At 37.7% G+C, this 21,529-nt stretch overlaps 1 protein-coding gene across 9 annotated transcripts in view; it reads left to right on the forward strand.

The window, feature by feature from the left end:
- MIPOL1 (mirror-image polydactyly 1) overlaps nt 1–21,529 on the forward strand; it is a 175,195-nt gene that overhangs the window by 114,902 nt on the left and 38,764 nt on the right. For 8 of the 9 annotated variants that reach the window (XM_042813682.1, XM_042813686.1, XM_042813687.1 and 5 more), the window contains one exon: nt 8,813–8,907. In XM_042813682.1, the coding sequence (XP_042669616.1) occupies nt 8,813–8,907 (95 nt within the window). Of the gene's footprint in view, nt 1–8,812; nt 8,908–17,993; nt 18,181–21,529 lie in introns of those variants that run through there. The other variant, XM_042813689.1, reaches the window with a different exon arrangement.

Here is a 21,529-nt window from a genome sequence, read left to right on the forward strand (position 1 = left end):
TGCTGCTGTGCTCAGGTTTTGTTAGCAGAGCCTGAAAATGTAGCAGACTGAGTACTGAAAGTACACACTGGTTCTGCCTGCAGCTCACCTAAAATGTGTCTAGGTGTAATATGAACTTTCTTCTGTTCTTCTGCCAGCACAGTTCCGCCCCAAACTGGATAGGACACTTCTGGGGCTGAGGGGAATGTGTTTTTTATTGAATAGGGGCTTTGTTATTGTAAAGCTTCTGAGACAACATTACAACACTACCTTTTGGATCCTGTGATGATGACTTACTGTTTGTAGCAGATATTGACTTGATATCCTGGTGGCTCGAGTCATTTATGTGGACAACGGGTTTATCATGGGTACTGACATTTGAAGCTTTCCCATAGCAGCCTGCCAGTAGACAACCTGGAGAGCTGCTTGCAGACTATTGAGCTTATTACAGTCTACATGGTCATTCCTCCTTGATTTCCTCTAAGGAGACTGCTGGTAAAGATTGCTATAAAGTGTAATAGTCTTCATGGTGCACGTGAAGCAAGTGAAATCTCTCAGAGTTGAAAGAAAGATACCTGTTATTAAAGCAGATTAGAGAGATATTTCCTTTTTTATTTTAAACTTACATTTGATAATTCTCTCTGTCTTTGAAAGGGATATGTGTGTTTTCTAGTCCAGTTACCTAAGCAGCCATGAATGGGGCATAAGAAAGCTTCCTCAGATAACCAGAATATTTTAAATTCTACAGAAAATATTTTCTACTTTAGACACATCTTACCCAAAGCAATGTGGTTAAATTCAAGTTTTTCTGTATTAGTCGTGTCTCTCCATTATTTGAAACTGTATTTTTAGATCAGAAACAAAGTATGTGATGTTACTATGGCCAAACTTGAATTACAGATCATAGAGAAATGTGCCCTTTCTACATACCCAGAGCTGAAGGCATTCTTTAATCTGGGAAGTAAAGGAATTTACTGTAATTTTTTAAATTTGCATTGTTCTATAAGTTAATTCTAAAGCCATAGATACCTTGCAAATATAACTGTTGTGAATGGCTATTTGCCCCTGTTTTCAGATGAAGGCTTCTTGGTAATTTCTTTTGATTTCATTCTCACTGTGTGCATCATAGTTTAATAGCAAGACAAGCATCTACCTATCTGCATATGGAGTCTCAGCTACTTGGTATTTTAAATTCCCTCCATCTTGTGTTCTTATTTAAATATCTCCTGCCAAAAAAATCTGTGTCCCTGTACATGACATTGCGTGCAAAGTCTAATGCAGCTATGAATGTATATTTCTGGTGCTGTCATGCTTGGAAATTTTCAGACTTTGCAGTATCCATAGTTGTTCTCCGTAAGCATGGAGTAGATATCTATGATGGTATCTCTGTGTTCTGTAGCGTTTCACTCCAATAAATGGAAACCATAAATGAAGTCTTGACCCCATGAAGTCAATTACAGTTTGGGGTCAACCTCACAGGCAGACTTTCCAATTAATCTTCCTCACTGTGAATCATTCTGTACAATAAAGTAGTTCCGGGTGTTAGTCTTAGAGACTCACCATGTGTGTAGGATTGTCTTCTGAACAGGTAATACTTCCTGCAATTTCATTATGCTGTATATTGCTAAGAAAAAAGATAGAAAATATTACAAAATAATGTGTGAATGGTGAGGAAATTTGCATAAATGTAGTACCTAAGTTTAGGTAGGCAAATTCTCATTAAAAAATATAACTGACATTTCATATAGAATTTTTCTTGTATAATGTGATAATGGACTGAATCTGTCTAGTATGTGCTAATGTGGACACATCACTAGGTAAAAGATTACACTGCTTGTTAAAGTCTTCTGCGGCAGTATGATGTGACTGCAGTACAAGAATGAGATATCCACCTTTCAGACATAATGATTCAAATGTTTTTTCCTTCAGGATAGTTCATAGATACTAAGTTTGTTCTCCTTGTAATTTAATGAACCAGGTGTGTGCGTAGTCTAGTAAAAGGTGTTACTGGATCCTTTAATTTTCCTTGACAGAACAGTGAGAAGTTCTTTGGTAATATTTTTTTTTTCTGATTGCACAATCTGCATAATATTTGTTATGGCTTGTTCCTATCATTCAAAACTGCAGTGGCACCTCTCAGGATTAGTGACCATGCAAGCAATATTCTTAGAACATGATCATGTATTCTTACTGGGAGTTTTTGTTGTGATGAAGACAGAATCTTATACTTAGTTTGACCAACAATAACATTAAATGGTGGAGTAATATCTCAGTATTATTAATTGGTCCTGATGCTAATTCATAAAGGTCATGTTTGCTGTGAGATCTCATTCCCTTGTGCCCAAAGGGAATGTTCACCTGGGTGTGAGTGTGGCAGGATGCTGGGAAATCTGTAGTTGGTTCTCACTACCACTGCCTTTACTCCAGAATTCATGTGCGCAAACAGTACTCAGTTGGTTCTTTAGGGTAATTTTCTAACTGTACTGATCCTCCAGAACAACACAGATCTGTCAGAAAGCAGTATTACAGCTCCTTAATTTAGTCCAAGTTAATGTAACTTAAAGACTATTTCCATTAGAGAATGATGTGCTGAGAAACTAAACTTTCTTGAATTTCTAAAATTTTCAGTTAGCACTCCAAGCTTTTTCATCCAGAATTCTCCCAGAATTTTTATGATTATTTTGTGAACATTTGCATCTGCATTTTCAAGTTTTAATTTGTTTTAAATTTGGAATTTTTCTTTAGTTACATATTACGTGGCGCATCAATAATTTGTAACATCTATCATCGTTCAGTTCCAATTTTTACTTTTCATTTTTAAAATCGCCCAAGCCAGCTGCTACTTAAACACACATTGCAATATTTTATCTAATGTTCTAGGTCAAACTGTCCCCTGTTTGCATTGTAATGAAACGGTTTGACACGCCAATGCTGTGAGTTAAAAAGGAAGGTGATCACTTAGCTGTTAGTAGGGAGTCAGCCATTTTCAGATCCTTCCTGTTAGCTGGAGTCTTGTTCTTGACCCTGAAAACCTCTGATCCCCTAATTAATAAGACAAGTGCTCATATTCTTTTCCAGATCAAAGTATCATCTGCTTCTGTCTGAGAAAAATTTGATGTGTTGACATTTTGAAATAGAAAACAAGATGAGATGTTGTAATCTGCACTAAGTAGCAGCTGCTAATGTAAAAATAACAGAATGGTTAGAAGTTGGATGTCATAATGTGTCACAACATGACCTGCTCTATCATGCAGTACGTGTTACTGTTATTGACTGGAGATGTAAAATATAAAGTGTAAAATATAAATAAGCCTTAATATTTTTAATTTCTTCAATTTTTTTTTTTCCTTATTCTAATTCGAAGTGAAAGAAATCTTTCCTGCCCTAAGCATCTCCTGCTGCTGTAAGAACACAACTGACCTTTTACTGCTTCCCTAGCCAACTAATATCACCAGAAACATAATTCTGTCCCCAGGAGAAATTGGGTAATTCTCAGTTGACCACTTACGTCTAGTTTCCATCTCAGACCCCAGGTAGCATAAGACCAAAGGAGCAGAATGACACTTTGCTGTCATCCCTCCTCATTACACAGCTCTAACAAATGTAAATGATTGAGCCCATAAATTGCAGAAATGACTGTTGAGACTTATTATCTAGCCTTCCTCTACTCCAGAGGAGTATCCCAGATCAGTTGAAAGAAAGCAATTGGTAGCAGCCATTTTACGAATTCAGGTAATACCTACCCATTAATAACTCTATCCGTTAAACCAGGGAAAAATGTTTGGAGGAAACAGTGTCAGTTCTAATTGGCTGAATTATGATCTTGATAAGAATAAACTGAGCATCTACAAAAAGGAGAATTTATTAACCAACAAAGTTAAATCATAGAAAATAGAAGATACAAGAATTAATAAAGATTGCAGGAGGTTAAGCTAAATTGGCCCATAGAAAGGGAGTTAAACAATAGTGAAACGACCAAAATGAGAACAAGGAAAGAGGAAATGTGCTACCATTCTAAGAATGGCACACACATCAAGGATAATCTGTATTAGATCCAAAACTGCTTGATCTTTGTTTTTCTATCAGCACTAAGAAATGATGATGTTAAATATTAGGAAAAGGGTTAAGAGAACTGAAGGTATGGAAATTGAGTTTATCATTGCTGTTGAGTAAGTTATTGTGCTCATATTGGGATAATGGTTGCCTCTATCCAAAATTCCAAAAGAGCTCCTAACTAAAATTGCAGAAATGTTTAGTAAAGTTATTTAATAAATCCTATGAGGTTCTGTATGATATGATTTGACAATTAGCAGAGGAAGCACCTACATTTAGAAAACAAACAAACAAAAAGTAATCCTGGCAGTTATACATCAGTTAGTATTTATTTTGAGTCTTCAGAGTAAATTTGGAAGGAAAATACTTAAAGCAACAGTAGATTGAAGAACATTATTCACTCACATGAATTCATGCAAGTATTCTTAGACCCGATACTGGTTATTTAGACAAGGAAACTTGTTATGTATAAGCTGACAAAAAAAGTAGAGTTTCTGATCTGGTACTACATGGAAAATTATTAATTAAAAAGATGGAGCTTGTGTATGCTGTTATTTTACAAGCAGCCACAAGCTTAGTGTAGGAAATCCTGCTTGCTATTAACTGGGTTCAGCTAGCATCTCTTGTTTGGAAGGATGGGCAAGTTGAGCTCCATCTGCAAAATATCATGCACCTATGAAGGTGGTGAGAGATTATTCAAAGGCAATAAGGAACTAGTCAGCAGAAAGGCAACAGCAAACAGCTTTGAAAGGAGTAGTGTTAAAGTCCAAGGATTTCTACTGTGAAGTTTCTACATAGTTTCTCACCAGTTGATGCTGAAACAATTTTTTTTAATGTTTTCATTAGTAACATTTGGTATGAAGAACAGAAGTGTACTAGTGAAATAGCTTGATGCTGTAGAGCTAAGAGGTGTTATTAATATAAAGTAAGTCCAGGCTGTCATGCAGAATGATTGGAATGACCTCAAGTATTGGAGAAAAAAAAAAACAGTGGATGATGTTCAGTGGCACCAAGAATTTTTACTATTAGCTGGATCGTACCAGTGAGCAGGCAGACAGTTGATGTAGGATGGTGGCTGTGAGCAAAAGGAGTGCAAGAACATGTCAGGTGAAGTGTGTCCATTGGAGTTAAGTAGCACTGTTACCACTGCATGCATGAGAGGTAGATTTGGAAAGACTGAGGAACTGGAGAGCCTACCGACTGAGACATAATGGAAGAAGCTATGCTTAGCCCACATAATTTATATTCTGTCTGTAAATATATGAAGGTGAAAATATAAATGCTCTCTATAAGTGCATGAGGAGAAAAAACCATCAGTAAGACAATCATACTATTCAGTTTTTCTACTCAGGGTCATTGAACATTTTTTCCTTCTGTTGGCTGCAGAAAAACACCATAAAAGTCATCTGCCATCCATAGGAAGTCTGACAACATAGACATTCTACGTTTTTTTAATTAATAATTTTCCATGTGGCACTGTATCAGAAGCTTTAGATCTGTGTCAGCTTACATATAACAAGTTTCAAATTAGATTAGGGTTTAGGGTGCTTGTGTTTGCCCTAGGGGAGTAGGAAAAGGATAACAACTCTCTTTTCCATTGCTTTAGTTTGCACATAGGATTGTGCTTTAAATATTTTCAAATAAAAGCAACAACAGTGAGATCAATAATGGCATTTTCTTATTCAAGACATGGCTATTTTATGTTTCAATATGTAGCAATTAACTTTTAGATCTAATTTAATTTGAAAATACAGTTTTTCTATAAGTAACTATTAAAATGCAAAATGGGATAAGTGTAGAAACAAGGGTATTGTTTTTCTTTTGACAGAAATTGGGCTGGGAGGCAAAGAGAGAAGGATCTATCCATATTAAACCGTATGTGAAAGCTTTAGAATTTGCAGTCAAACAAAAGTTCTGAGAAAGAGACCATATCCAAATACCGTTTCTGAGTTTAACAGAAACTTCACTGAGAGCATCCCATATACCAAGGTGGTGACCAACTTCACCACTAAGTGAGTCTTTTGGGGGAAAACCTCCACCAGAGGAATATGGGTGTAATTCTTTTGGTTGTCAACGCTCCTTCTTTCCCCTACTTTCAAAATAATAATAATAATCAAAACTGGTACATTTCAGTGAGAAGTTCTGATATCCACATTGTGACATTTTCCAGAGAAATAATATTTTGTTTAAATGTTCCCATAAAGCTATTGTTATTACTGGAGGTGAGGTCATATAGGACTTCTGCCATGTACACTGTGGATGGATTTCAATGTACATTATAGAAGTCTTCAAATATTTTATAGTTGTGCAAGCGACGTTGTTGTAGTTAGCAGTTAGCATAACGTTGTTATGTGTGTTGTTCTGCTTTCCTCCTCCTAGTAAGGATACTTCAGTCATTTGTTTGTGTTTACCACTCTTCAGGCTGTGAATGATGGCCATTTTGTTGCATGGTGGCATACCGTGCACCAAGACACCTGGGCTGGAATTTTGATTGATCTCATGTAGCTCCCTAGTATCAACCCACTCAGGGTTGCCTTATTTTCTTCCCTTGAGATTTTTTAGCTGTTTTTTGGTATTGCTTTATTTTTTAATTTTTAATCCAGAGCACTTGATTCTACTGTTAATTTTGCTGGTGTAAGTCAGATGAGAACCCAGTCAAAACAGTATGGTTTTTCTGATGAAAATGGACATAAATAAGAGTCTTCAGACTCCAATGCCTTCTGACTTTTGTCCTGAAAAGTGAGTGGAACATGAGATGTATTTTTTATGATAGTTCTCCAAAGAGACTAGCCGTTAATCTCCCTGTGAGTAGGTGTGTCAGCTGCAAACATTTCCTTCCAGTCTCCCATTTCAATCACACTTCACAGTACACTGAAAATTGGCAAGGATTTTAATTATTGGCCTCTAGAACAAACCACCTACTTTGATTCAAGCATGTTTTCCAATTTTTAAGAATGTTGTTTCACCTACAGTACAGTATAATTATAGAAAATAGCTTGGTTTGGCTGACATTCCTGTGTTCTGTGCGTTCTGCTTGCAAGGCAGCAAGCAGCACCAGGCAAGCAGCTCACCTGCAGAGGATTTTAACCTCTTGCTGGCAGAGTTAGGGCTTGCCAGCATCCAGTACATTGTTTTTGATATCAGAAGCTCTATACTACTGTCACTTGAAGGTTAAACATTAACGCTTTTTGCCTTTCAAGCTGCAGGAATGCTCTATATTGTAAGAAAGTTTGTTTTTATTCTCCAGGGAGCCCTCTGTTAAAATTTTATGTATGTCTGTTACAGGAGCAGCTGCAGCAGTGGGTCCTGAACCCCAGTGACACAAAGCCCTGGGTACAGCATGATCCTCTGGTCAGCACAGTGCTGACTGGCTGTGTGGCTGCATTTGCGCAGAGCAGTGCTCAGTAAAATCTGCCAGTAGTGAGCCATGTATCCAGGACATGATTAATCAGCCAGCAGGATAAATTGTCTATAGATGACTGGGAGTTGACAGTAAACAGTAAAACACCTGCCTTGAAGACTTACAGTCTTAACAGACAAGCAGGAAACAGAAGCAAGAAGCATGAGCCCTGTTTCAAGAGGCTGAGGCACAGACTGAGTTGCTGATGATTATGCAGTGAGTCTGGAAGAGCTCAGAGCTGAATTCTCTATCATTCCCTTCGTGTGTTTGTAGCTCATGTAACAAGTCTTTAATTTACCAAGAAACTGTTCCGCAACACTGTCCTGAGAAGTTGGCAGAATTCACCTCAGCATTTCTCTCACACGTACCCCTTGGTTTGAGGCTCTACAATTTGTACAGCTAATAACTTACACCATGAATTAGAAACATTGGAAACCAGCCCAATGCTCAGGCTCGTGTGTCAAGGAATTGCTGTGCAAGCCCAGTCTTATTTGTTGTTACAACAATTAATCATCCAATGATTATCAGGTAATTTATATGGTATCTGGGCCCTCAAGGGAGTTCTGCAGTGCTATTGAAATTGGACATTTTAAAATTAATGGTGATTAAGCTGTAAAGCCTTATTAAATATGCATGAGTGCTATTTCTCCTTCCTCCTCGCTACCTGTAGCGCCATGTTGGGGCTGGCTGCCTTCCTGACCTACCAGCCGCACACTGCAATCTCCACCATGGCTGTGAGTCACAGGCTGCTCAGCTCCACACCAGCAAACAAAGGCAGGGGAACATCCGGGACGATGCACAGGTGGGAGATGGCAGTGGCTGCTCAGGGAGTCCCTCGCCCCACCATAAACCAGGTTCTGGATGGGAATGCAGCCAGCTCCTGGAGCAATCCAGCACTGCCTGTCTCAGCAGACTTCACCAGGAGTGTCAGGTGGCTCTTAGGGCAGGAGCTGCAACATGGCCACATGCTGACCAAGAGGTGCACATCAGTAGCTGAAGATTGAGTGCTTTGTTTCACTCACTATAGAGTATGTCGCTTACAGAATTTTGCAGTGAGAATGTTATATAACTATGACGTGTTTCTCAAGAAACTTGGCTCAACTAAGTATGGTTAACCTCACCCATTCAAAAAGTTTACTGTGTATGCAAAGGAAACCTTTCAAAACATCATCCTGCTGTGAAAAGGAATTAGAAACAGTTATAATGCTACAAGAAATATTTTTTTCTAAAAATGGCACAGGCAGTGTTATGGAATAGTATAACCAAGTACTTGTCTTACAATAAAACATGGCTGAAATGAATGCATAAAAGATTGCAATGTTTTCAAAGAGATATAGATATTCTGAATAAATTGTTTCTCCTTTGCTTACCATTCTGCAGGCAGAACTGATAGCCCTGCAACAAGAAAAAGAAGCCACTCTTCAGCAGTGCAGAAAGTTAGAAGAAGAAATCCAGAGATTGCATGTACATTACAGGTAAAATAATTAATAACAAAACAAGTCAGTGACTCATAGGGGAAATTTTCTGTATGGTGTCTGACTCTAAGTAAGGAAATAGCTTTATCAAGTAGGTATTTGTTGGAAATGTGAATACATCAATGAATCAAAGCTGCATTTCTGCTTTGTTGCTCGCCAACCACCTCTTTGAAATAGAAGTCCTTCTCTTGTAACCTAAATATTGTATTAGTTTCTTCTAAGAGAAAGGGAAGGTTGCTGGCAGTTAATTCTCATAAGAATGAAAAACCTGTCTAATAATGATTCATTCGCTTAAAAATACCAGGGTAAAAGAACCAGTAGTCATAAACGCTTATTTTTTCCCTGTTTGCACATACATGCATAACCTTTTCAACATAGATTTTAAAATAATCAGTAATTTTTAAAGCCTGTTTTCTAACTCCCAACATCATGTATGTGTTTTAATTCCTTATGTTCTGTAGCAGTACATAGAATAAGAGAAATAGCCATTCTCTCATTAATTTAGGTGGGCTGCACTGAACGTTTGCATGGATCAGTGGATGGTAATCCCTGAGGAAGAGCTCTGTGTGGTCCAGTGAAGGAGTTAGATTGTTTTATGGAGTGATGTTGGGTTACAGCTCTCATTTCATCCTGACCTCCTATGTGAGAGGGGATACAGAGCTGCCAGCAGGTTAGAAGCAGGAGAATTGGCATCAACACAGCAGAAAATTGTGAATCTGAAGGCTGAATGTCTGTGATGAGGGATGTGGGCTGCAGAGGTAAATAATAAATGTAGTGTGAATATTACGTTCATTGGAAATAAAGGGAACTAGTTAGTTATAACTAAAAAAAAAAAAAGAAGCAGTTGCAGAACTGTGTTTTCAGTGTTTCAGCATTTACAAGTGAAAAATACTTGGGTTTCCAGAGGTTTTTAGAGTTTCCCCTTCTCATTAAGTTTATTAAAACCTGGGAGGGAAGTTTCAAAAACAACTTCTGTTCCTAAATCTCACAGGCATTTATTTAAAACCTGTTAATAGTGAATAGAAACCCCAAGCAATTTGTGATTATTGCTTTTAATGAATTTGGTCAGCATTTAGTGTGTGCACAAATTATGGTATGATTTACCGAGCTAGAAAGAATTTATTATAGTGCCCTTATTACTCACTTAAATGGGATTTGTAGAATAATTTTAAAAGAAAAATGCTATTTTTATATTGATATATATAAAATAAAGACTTTGCTTGTGTTGATCTGAACATCATAGGGGATTTTTCATTGACTTTAACTGTCGAGATAGTCTCAGGCTTGCTGTAATATATTTAACAAGTGCAGTAGACAGCAGCTGCAATTTAGTCTTGTAAATAACTTAAATCTCAGAAAATAATAATGGCTTGCAGGAGTCACCATTAGAATGTAGCATGTTAATATCTTGGCTCTTGAACAAGCAGAATTTTATTGTAAATTTGATTATGATCTTCTACAAGATTTGCTTATAAGTTGTGACAGTAGTCACCTGAATATCCTTTGGGGCAAGAATGTTTTTTTCATTACTTACTTATTCAAGTTGTAAGATAATTCAGAACATCAAAAATTATTTTCTCTCTTTTGTCACTGTCCTTAGGGAATCACTGAGTAGTTCTCATACCAAATAAGGCAGATGAAGAAAAGAGTATCAGACCAACATGGGATTGATCATAAAAACCATAAATAGCAAAGCAGTGCATTTTCTCAGGCCATCTCAAATGAGTGAAAACTTATTCTCTGTTTCATATGTTGGCTATTTCCAACAATGGTCTTGATACCAAGTTCAGAGTAACCTTGTCTGATGAAGTAGAAACTGCTAGAAGACTGCTGGCTTGAAGAGAAGTTTTGAGAAAAATAGGAGCAGGATTTGCAAGATCCAAACCAAAATTAAAATGAAAATGAACTCTGCGGGAATACATCATGAAACACTGCTTTTCATATGGATTCTGGCTTTTTTTTAAGAGAGACCAGGTCCCAGTACTATTACAATTTTCTTTGAAGAGAATGACAAATAAAAATGAGGGAAAAGAAAAGGTGGAGGAATCTAATTCACATAGAGAAGGGAGAGGAAGTTGGCTCACAGTAAAGTTGAGCAAGTTCACCACTTCTGTTTACTCCTCCTATATTGTTCCTATGTCATGTCTCATAAGGAAAGTTGAATTTTCTGGAAAGTAACCTGAAAACGCTTATCAGAAATGAAAATTTGCATAACAGTTAGGAACTGTATAGAGTTTCTAGCTTACTAGGGTAATTGTTTCACCACAATGCTCTTTAAGCTAGGGATTAATGCAAATCATAGATCATCAGTGACCGAAAGAGGCTATATCCAAATAATCAGTTTTGAACTGTGTGGGAGTGTTAATCCCCCTGCCACTTTCTCACATATTTCTGTTGTTTGAATGTCATCATAAGTATTTCATTTGCATAGTTTTCAGTTGTGGACTACCCATTTCTATAATCAATTTCCTTCTATTTCAATAATGCTTCAGAAGTGTACTTCTGCTACATATAAAATGCTGGCATAGACATATGCTGTTGCATACTGATTATTTTTTCACATATCAGATACAACAGCATGACTGTGAATAAGGACTATATTTCTATATAGTGAAGTACCTATATATTTTTCCAAATTAAAAAAAAAAAAAAAATACCAACCTAAAATACTTCACTCAAAAGCTCTGGGACTGGGAGTTTTCATAGGTAGATAATTTGAACAGATTATACGTAGTAGAACAAAATGATTTGTCTGACTTTGAATTGGATTTAACCTCCATTACCAAGAAAGGTGAGAGAGCAAAATATAAATACAGGGCTATCTCTGCTTAAAAGTATGTTTTTGTAGGTTTCATGTTGGGGTCAGATGTAGGGTTGCTCAGTTCAGAAAAACTGTAAATTTTTGCTCCACAGCTGTGTAAGAAATGCACACTTGTGTTTACACACTTTTGAATAAAACTGCTAAAGAAAATAATGTGTATGTCCAGCAGTAAGAGTTAATTAGGGCTGTAAGGTAGAATTTAGGAATGCTATTAGAAGTGTGAGTAGTTATTTCAGTGATAGGTACGAGTTTCATTTGTGATTTAATCAAGCACTTGAAAGCCATATATTTACCAAGTCTAAATTCACAGGGGAGGAGGGACAGGAAGAACTTTGGAAAAAATATTTACCCAGAGGGTCCTCCAGTTTGCTGTTGAAATGTGTAAGATGCAGTAATAGCTACAGGCTGCAAGTTACAATAGGAAGAAACTTACATTTATTGCAGCAAGTTTCCTATTGAATGGGCATTTCTTTCTAACTTGCAATGTTAAAATGAAATCATAATTTGTCTCGTGAAGAATTGAAGTTTTAATAGATGGATGTCACAGTCTGGGGAGTTGCATGTAGAAGAGTAATTAGAATTGATAAGGTATAACCAGCATGAAAGAAAACTATTTGTATTTTACAATTATGTGACAATTTTCGATAATGAGATAGAAGTCAAACTTCAGTGAGATCCTTGTAATAGCGAGTAGTATGATTTGAAATACATATTTTTAGGATCAGGCATTCAGTCAGCATGGGCAGCTTCTCTTGCTACCTAACTAGTTGTATCACTTTTAAAAGTTATAAACTGCTGTGAAGAGATTTAATAAGATTTCAGTACCAAAGCTGCTGGTGCTTCTGCTGCTTCAGTTAACCTAGAATTCATGGTTTAAGTAGCACAAGCAAATAGTTGAAAAAACAATTGATTTTGCAAAGGTACGTAGATTTTTCCCACAAAGTGTGTCATAAACTGATGTGCGGGTTGATCTTTTTAGAGATGGAAATTGATAGAGTTGAAAGGGAATTGAGAGTTTTTGATTATTTCCTCAGATGAAAGACATATAAACACAAACTCAATTTTCATTTTAATTACAGTATTAAATCAACATATAACAGGAGAAATAGATGAAGAAGGACACTTTGCAAGGCAATATCTGCACCTCTGGGGAAAAAAAAAAGGTTGTATTCTATTCTAGTTCTAAATACAGTGGTGCATTCCGTTCTATAGATTCCTGGCCAATGTAATGGATTATAATACTTAAATGATGCCATTTTAGAATCAAAGAATCATAGAATGGTCTGGGTTGAAAAGAACCTCAAAGATCATCTAGTTTCAAACCTCCCCCCCTCCCCCTCTGTTGTAGGGAGGGTTGCCAACCACTAGACCAGGCTGCCCAGAGTTACATCCAGCCTGGCCTTGAATGCCTTCAGGGATGGGGCATCCACAACTTCTCTTTAGCACTGTTCCATGGGTTCTGCAAATGGATAGTTAGTGACATAATAATTATGATTATACTGTCTTCTTGTTCAGGTAATAAGGTCTGTTATAAGTATAAAATATTTTACCTAACACCAGTAATCATTCTTTTGTATTCAGTATTCAGCTTCACAGTCACTGTAATGGCAAGTCAGAATACAACTGCCTATTTAGTCTCCTGTTCTCCGAATGACCCCCTGCTCAAGTCTCTTTCTTTATTTCAGCCTTATTGTTTTGCCACCTCTTTTTCAGAGATTTATCCAGGCTGTATTTATCTCATGCTTATAGGATGTGTAGCAGGAGATGGGGCTGCTCTACTGCCCAGCTTCCCAGTCCAAATGAACTGAAACCCATTCATACTGGGATGAGTGAGGCTGCAGCTGTTAGCTCAGAGGAGTGATCTCAGTTCTTCCTTTGCAGCTGAAGCAGGATACCTTGAGCACCTGCCACTGCAGCTTACCTCGAAGAACTGCTCTTTTCATTGCTAGTTTTCATCTCATTTTTTTCAGTTACATTTGTTGACTCATCTTCCTGCTCTTTTCAACCTGTCTGCTCAGTGTTTTTCTGGCACTGTAGTCTCAGTCTTAGTTGATTCAGACATCATAATGTGGCTAGCTATAGTCATTAAGAAGAGTGCTGTTTTTGAAGAGTGATTTTGGGGAGATCAGAGGAGAAGATGACAGTTGTGTTTTCAGTATTCTGTGTGCAACATTAACTTCCATTTATCCAGGAGTTTCAGACATCCATCTTCAAAAGTAAATCTTGAGCTAAGCAAATTTCCCACTTCTTCCAAGAAGAGGAGAGGTTATTTTTTATACCAGAGATGAGATGCTTGCATGCGTTGTACAGTGAGAGACAGTATGGTATGTCTTCTTGTGAGAAGAAACCTAACTCTCTGCAATGTGATATGGCTCAACATACAGAAAACGTCTCTGTAAGGGAACACTAAGCCTTTGTTTGTCTTTTGTTACTACGTAAAACAAAGCAAACTCATGTACTACCCAAGCTATATTTTTTAGTTTATTCTCTACATAGTCCCACAGATTTCTGTGGGAGATTTGGACATTCACTGAATGACAATTTAGCTTTGTTTTTCTGTGTATGTATTCTTCCTGTTCATCGAACCAGAGTTCTGAAATCGGTTCAGAATGTTGGCTTTTTTTTTTCTGTATTACTTTTATCAGATTGGTTAAAATCTCACCTTCTCTGAGTGACCTGTGGGGCTTTCAGAGAATTTTAGTCAATTTGTGGGTGCAAGAGAAGGCAGCACCCAGAGGAGTGTTTCACAAACTGGATCAGATAGCTGAAGAGAGGAAAGTGGATCAGTTGGCTGCTCTGCTTTGTCAAAGCAGTTATGTAAAGTGTTACCAGGGCTGCTGAGATGGCTATAACCTGCAGTGTCTAGGTGCAGGTGAGCAGACGACAGAGTCCTGCTCTGTAATCCATATGTATTTCACATTTTAATGGGTTTATTGTCCTCTTCCCTTCACCCCATCCTCAGACTTCATGTTCTCTAGCCTGCAATTGGTTATTCTTTCCTTCTGTAGTTGCTTCATTTTCTAGCAATGATTGCCAAAGAGTCTGACTTCAATAATCAGTAGATAAGGAGTTCCTTGGAAGTGTGGCAGACCAGATCGTCGTGCATACTCCAGTTAACACTTGATCATTTGCCCAGAAGAGGAATAGTAAAGAGAGACTCCAGCATGGACCATAAGCTTGGTGTTTACAGCACCTATGTGGCAGGCAGTAAAAAAGCAGAGCAGTGTCTGAACCTGTTTGGAAGGATGGTGTTTTTCTTTTTTTGCCTCCCAATGGAATATTTTAGCCATCAGCATGCTCTCTCATTCATTAAGACAAACACACACGCACGCACACAAAAGTTTTGAAAGTTTCTGTTTTTGCCCTGACATGATTTTGAAGATTTTCCCATCACTGGGAAAAAATGTTGCAGCATGGAAAAATAATTTCCTTCTCAGCTTTCATGATTTATAAAAATGGAGAAAGAGAGGAAGCACTGCACTGCCACAGATCCCCACTGCTGGTGGAACAAGCTAGCCCATGCCATCCCTGCAGTCTGGGGTGGACGTCAAGCATTTGCTTTGCCTTATGCTGCTGTTGACTCAGGCAAGGATTGGTCTGACCTACATTTAATGAAAACTTTGCGCCTAATTTTTCCACTGGCTGGCTGTTGGCCTTCAGAGGCGCTTTGCCAATAGGAAACACTAAGCAGCAAATCTGAGGAGGAATGTGGGCAGCATGAGTATGGACTGAAGTGCTTTACATGCTCTCTGATGCAGTTTTAACTCGTACTGTGCCCTGGGCTGAGTCTGCTACTGCTTCTGTCAGTGGGTGTGTTATACTGGCAAACCTTCTCCAGGTTTTTAATTTTTTTGTGGACTGATCAGCCCCATGTTGTGCCAACAACATTAAAGCTAGAAGCACTGCACACTGGATTATGGTGTATTTCATCAGACTTGCACAGACTTCTTCCTACCTACTTCTGTGGGGTAACTTGAACTGAAACAACAATTACCTTGTCAGTTTTGCTATGATAGACTTCTTTAGATGACTTTCTGCTGTTCTCTAAGAGCACAGATTTGCTTGACAGAAAGGAATTCCTTGCCAGTGGACGCTGCCATGGTCCTGTGACTCTGTATGCACTGCGCAGCTGACTTTCTGTTAGCAGCTGTTCCTGGTTCAGGCTGATTCTCTTCCCCCTCTGTTTCACCTGGGTTCTCTGTGGTTTTCTGCTCTAACCTTCTCAGTTTTGCAGTGAGCTGAAAAGTGTAAGAAGTGTAATTTTGTTCTGTACTTTTCAGAATAAGTGCATAGCTAGCGGTTTCTAGGAATTGTTTTTCAAATTTGTTAAAGCTTAATAAAGTGGAATTGCTGGAAGGAAGATTTAAAGGCTCTGGAATAACTACCTGCAAGCAACCAGCTGGTAGTTTGGAGCTAATTGTTTATACAAAATATACTACTGTAGACATACTTGTAAAAATTAGGGTATTGAGTTCAGTGAAGTTAATAGCAATTCTGTGTTAATCAGAAGTATATACTTCTTTTCAAGTGTATACTTGAAAAAGAATGTTCAAAATCTACACAGAGCATTTGTAGAATGGTAAAATCTTTTCCTTCATAGAAAGGGTGTGTGACTAGAAGCTATATGTTCTGATTGTGCAATTTAAACACTGGGTGAATATGGATGAATCACATCACTAATCAGAATCACAGAACGGTTTGGGTTGGAAGGGACCTTTAAAGACGATCTAGTCCAACTCCCTAATTTCTTCCGCTTCTTTATTTGTACGAAACAAAGTATTACCATTTTCTGTCTTACTTTCAGATACGTATAGTCTATCAAAAAGTGCTCTTATTTTAAAGTCAGAGAAAGAAAACAGACACAGGATTTAAAAAATAAAATAAAAAATAAAAAAAAAGAGAGCATTCTTTGAAGCAAGAAATACAGAAAAGTTGTATAGTCGGAGCCGTTTGGAAGACAAATTTTCCCATGAAAAGTTTAGAAGAAAATCTAAAACTACAACGAAGAGAATTCAACTTGCCCTGCAAATGGTGTATTAAAGGGAATTTCTTTCGTTATAAATATGGTATTTAGGAATAAAGTCATAACATTGTCAGAAGGACTTTAAATGCCATTTATTTTCTGTTGATTTTTCACATGACGTGTTTTTATGCTAAAATTTCGATTCAGTGGGAAAAAAAGATTATTTTGACTTGTGTTCTGGTTCAGTTCTCTTCTGTTGAAGAACTGAAAGAAAATAGCATTTGAAGTTGAAATCTGAAGGTGAAAGGAAAACTTTCTCTCAGAAATCTGCCACAGGAAGCCAACATATTTTTTTCACTGGAATTTACCTCTTCCAATAGAAAAACATTTGTTTGTTGAGAAGACTTTCCACATGAAAAATTTTTAGGCAGTGCTAGACATAACATTACTTCTTGGGCTTAGCCCTGCTCCCAGTTGAGTCAGTGGAAAACTTCATTTAGGAAACAAGTCAGAATTCAGGTGTGAAAAGAAGTGTTCTCTCTGCCTGTTGCAGAATGTAAGCTACAGGACTGCTTACCTGCAATGCTGAGAGCTGAGAGCAAGATAGTGTTTCTATTCAGCTGGGGGTTTTTTGGTTTTTTTTTGTTTAGTTTTTTGAAAGTTAGAGGCTTTGTTAAGCTGCTACAAGCTTATCTTGCTGATGCCTCTCCCTGGAAGTTGTCCAATTTTACACTCCATCCACAAGCTGCTTTGCTAACTAATGAGACCGGTGTCTGTGCTTAGGAAGTGGAAGGCTTTTAATATTGTGTCCAAAATTACTTAATGCTGTGTTGCTCCTCCAGTACAGATAATTCTTCCAGCACAGGTGTGATGGTTGTCGTTTTTAATTGTAGAAATAGGAATGGACTTGATGATTTCCGTCAGTTTTCCAGTAAAGAAATGGCACTGCTGTGATTTGCACAATTCTAAGCCTTTGAAATATTTGAATAAAATACAATATATTCATAATGCTTTTCAATTCAAAGCTGAAGTTCATACTGTCATGAGAGGAAGAAAAAGTGTCCCAGAACACACTGATAGCTTTCTCCACCACCATCAAGAACATATGTATGCAGTGGTGCAGCATCACTGTCTCCTGGCAGAGGGGCTGTGAGCTAGACAAGAAGAGCCACACAAGGGCAAGGAGGAAGTTAGGCCAAGCATACAGTCAACTTCCAAGTGACTTTACATTTCCTTCCCAACTGGAGACACTTCATATCTTGTTTTTATCTTCCCTTCACCTGTACTATACCAATGATTCAGATTGGACATGACCACCCAGAAATGTATTCACTGGCAACACAGATCAGATGGTTAGCAGTGACACAGAAGCAGCAACAAGCACTAACAGGTGAGACTATTAACTGCTAAAGGAGAACGTCTTGTCATACTGCAGCCTGAAAAATCCCAGCGATGAGCACATAGGCTCTGCTCTCCCATCTGCAATTGAAAACTTTACTGCCTTTAGCTAACATAATTGAACTTTATTTTAAAGTTGCAGTGGGTTTTAAAGCCTGTTTGGGGATCACAAAGAATTTTTTTTCACTGCACCCTCGGGCTTGATAGGGGTTTTGTTTCTTAATTTCCCATTCTTCAGTAACTGAAACAAAGCCCCTATCAAGCCTGAGGGCGCAGTGAATAAAGCTAGCACGAGGGCTACTGAAGTGAGACATACAGTATTGCGGTATGTGGTAACACCATGTTCTTTTGGTACCTGGTGACTTGTGTCATAAGGGAGTAAAAGAATCTAATCTCAGCATGTCCTGTAATCTCAAGGTGCAAACCAATGGGACTGCTTATAATTAAATCAAATGAAGTCATGGACTGCCACACAGAATATATCTCTGTGTCTGTTCTGTCTTCAGGAGAGGCATTTTTATGCGGTCTTACCACATACCAGTTCTTAGGGATGCTGCTTTCATATTTGAAAGAAATTTCTTGGCTCTGATAATTTCAACATTTTTGTTTTGTGCTTGATGTTTTTGCTTCTGAGCTTGTGGAGTCCACAGCATGTATCTGTGGTAGACACTAGTATGAAAAAATTGGTCACCACAAAGTAGGCTATGAGGTGCCCAGATTGTTTTAAGAATTTTATAGGAAATAGGGTAACTGTGCAAAATGTTTGCAAATACTATCATGAATATTGTAACTGTAAAGGATCTCTCTCTTCCCATGTAAATTTGTATTCAGTGCTGGCCAGACTAGACTACTGTGTGAAAATATTATCTGCCCAAAAGCCAAAAGACAATACTGTAAATATAGTAGTTTATTTGGGATATGTTTACTTCCCTTCTGTATATTTTTTTCAAAACAAAGAAGGAAAGTAGTGAAAAAAGAAAGAGTGTTTGTTTGTGATTTTTTTTTATCATTTTTATCAACCTTTTTATTTCATTTACCTTCATTTTGTTCTTTGAAAGTAACATAGAAAGAAGTGTCGGGTAGAAACAAAGAGAGCTCACAGTTGGATTTTACTGTTACAAGATAGGAGATGACAATAGTATCTTTTTAGTGTATCTGTTATCTGTGGTATCATTAAACTGAATGATGTGCTAAATAATAAAAGCAACCTTATCACATCACAAGGCCTTGAATTGTATCTCAAAGTTGCATTGCCTATGGATTCCGTTTGGCTTTCAGAAAGGGTTTGGAGTCAGAAGAAGCTGCAGTTCAGAGTGTATTTCTGCAATCAAAGCTCTTTAGACAGATGGCTGCTAGCACTCCAAAATGATTAAAATATGTTCCAAGCAACATCAGTCTGTGGGCTTGGGGACCCAACCTTTCATTAGTCAATAAAGGGTCTTGAGTTCTTGAAAATGAAATCTTTAAAAGCTAATAAGGCTGCTGGTTTGCTCTGAGCTGTTTCTTTGGATTTGCAGTTGTAGATTGGACTTGGGCCAGTATCTATTCAATAATACAAGGCTTTAAAAAAAATCCAGTTACAAGAGGCCTCCCGGCAGATCTGTGTTTTAAATAGCGGGGCCAAAATTTTTGGTGTTGAATACATAAGCTCAGGCACCTGAGTTTGCATTTAGGAAGCTGGGAAGGGACCTGTGAGTACCACCTTGGACAGCCAGTCACTTACTGGATTAAATGACACCACCAATGCTTGGCCATTTGGACCTGTTCTATTTTATTTGTAAAAACATTGTGAGCTGGTCTAGCATTGTCTCCAGGATACCTTCAGCATGCCATAACCAAGATACTAACTCATTAAGCAAATTTTCTACTGCTTCTAGAAGTCAGTAATATTATTTACAGCATCCCTGAGTCTTGTCACTGCTTGTAAATTATGAATGTGCCGTAGATGGTTTGGTGCTTCGGTGCAATCAGGTTTTTTCTATTGTCTGCAGCAGGGTTATGAGAGAGAGCAACTGGGGGCTTGTGCAAACGCAAAGTGTCTGTAGCCTCTGCATATGTATGTCAGGGCAGTAGCAGTAAATGTCTGTTCAATAAGGTATTAACAAGTCCAAGCCTTCTGTTTCTTTTTTTTTTCTCTCTCTCCAGTAAAGACCCCTCTCACAAATTTGTAAACTTCTGAACTTAAAGTGCTTTTGCCTCATAAACTCTTTCTACATGAAAATCTGAAGATACATTCCTTTTCCCAATCTCTCAAAAATCCGTCAAGATTTAACCCACTGCTAGCTAAAAGAGGATTTTTTTTTGTCAGTTTTTACATTCACCAACGGAAGCAAAGCAAGTCTCAGTGATCTCATTAGCTTCAGTGTGATCCCATTAGTCAGATTGTTCAGCATGTCTTTTTTTACCTTGGGAACAGTTCTCACATTCCTTTTGTCAGTACTTGATGGGGCCGGTGACTGAAGTTCTACCCCCAGACACACCACAGTTACTCGGAGAATGTCATACTCCATTTTACATTCCCATAGTCTCTCTCTGAAGGTTTTTCTGTGCTTCAGCATTAACAGCTAGTGATTATTTTTTCTTGTTTTAAGTACAGGCAAAGTGTTACTGTTTTTGTAAGCATACAGCAGATTTTGGATTCTGATAATTTTATCAGGCTGCTATTTTTCTTCCATTTGTTGTAAAATACTTGCTTTGTGTTTCCCAAAGGTTTTGCCCGTCAAAACAATCCCATCATACATACTCTTAGAAATAACTTCTGAACTGAGTCATTTTCTTGCTGGAAAACATACAGTTGTAGGAATAGTTTTTTCTTCTTCGAAATTTGTATGAACTTTTTTTTTCCAACAAAATTAAGAGGTTGTTTTCCCTGTTGTGTTCTGTAGGTCACAGAAGACAAGAGAACGTACTAAAAGCTCCTTCTCTTGATGTCTCCCTTTCTGGAATTCCTTAAAAACAGATATATTTACCCTGGACTCTCTTACAGTATTTCGTGTTCTGGTGTGGTCCTGATACTTTCTATTGTTGTTTGATTGTGCTTCCTAAAATTTACAGAGTTGACCTAACCACTTAAACAAGTCAGATCTTCTGAATAAGGTGGTGCACAAAGTCTTCTTAAAAAAATTTTTTTTTTTTTTTGAGGTTTGATAGATCCTGAAGAACTAGGAAAGGAGACTAAAAAGAAGAGATTCATAGTGTATTGGGAGAAGACAGTTCATTTTCCTGTGTAGAAATTGTCTCTCATTTATACATAGGTCACTCCAAAAAGCAATGCCTCTTATTTCTTTCCATAGAAATTGCAGCATTTTTGCCAGCAATAAACAAGAGCCTGCATGCCGCACTCGTAAAAATCTTCATCGGTGTATGGATTCTTCATGGCTTGGCTTTCATGCCACTGTCACCGTAGCTGAAATGCACCACCCACCACCTCAATGCACTTG

The sequence above is a fragment of the Centrocercus urophasianus genome, unplaced genomic scaffold (genome assembly GCF_019232065.1).
Source record: "Centrocercus urophasianus isolate 14NV4802_14NV808 unplaced genomic scaffold, USGS_Curo_1.0 seq_14, whole genome shotgun sequence".
In the NCBI taxonomy this organism is placed as follows: domain Eukaryota; kingdom Metazoa; phylum Chordata; class Aves; order Galliformes; family Phasianidae; genus Centrocercus; species Centrocercus urophasianus.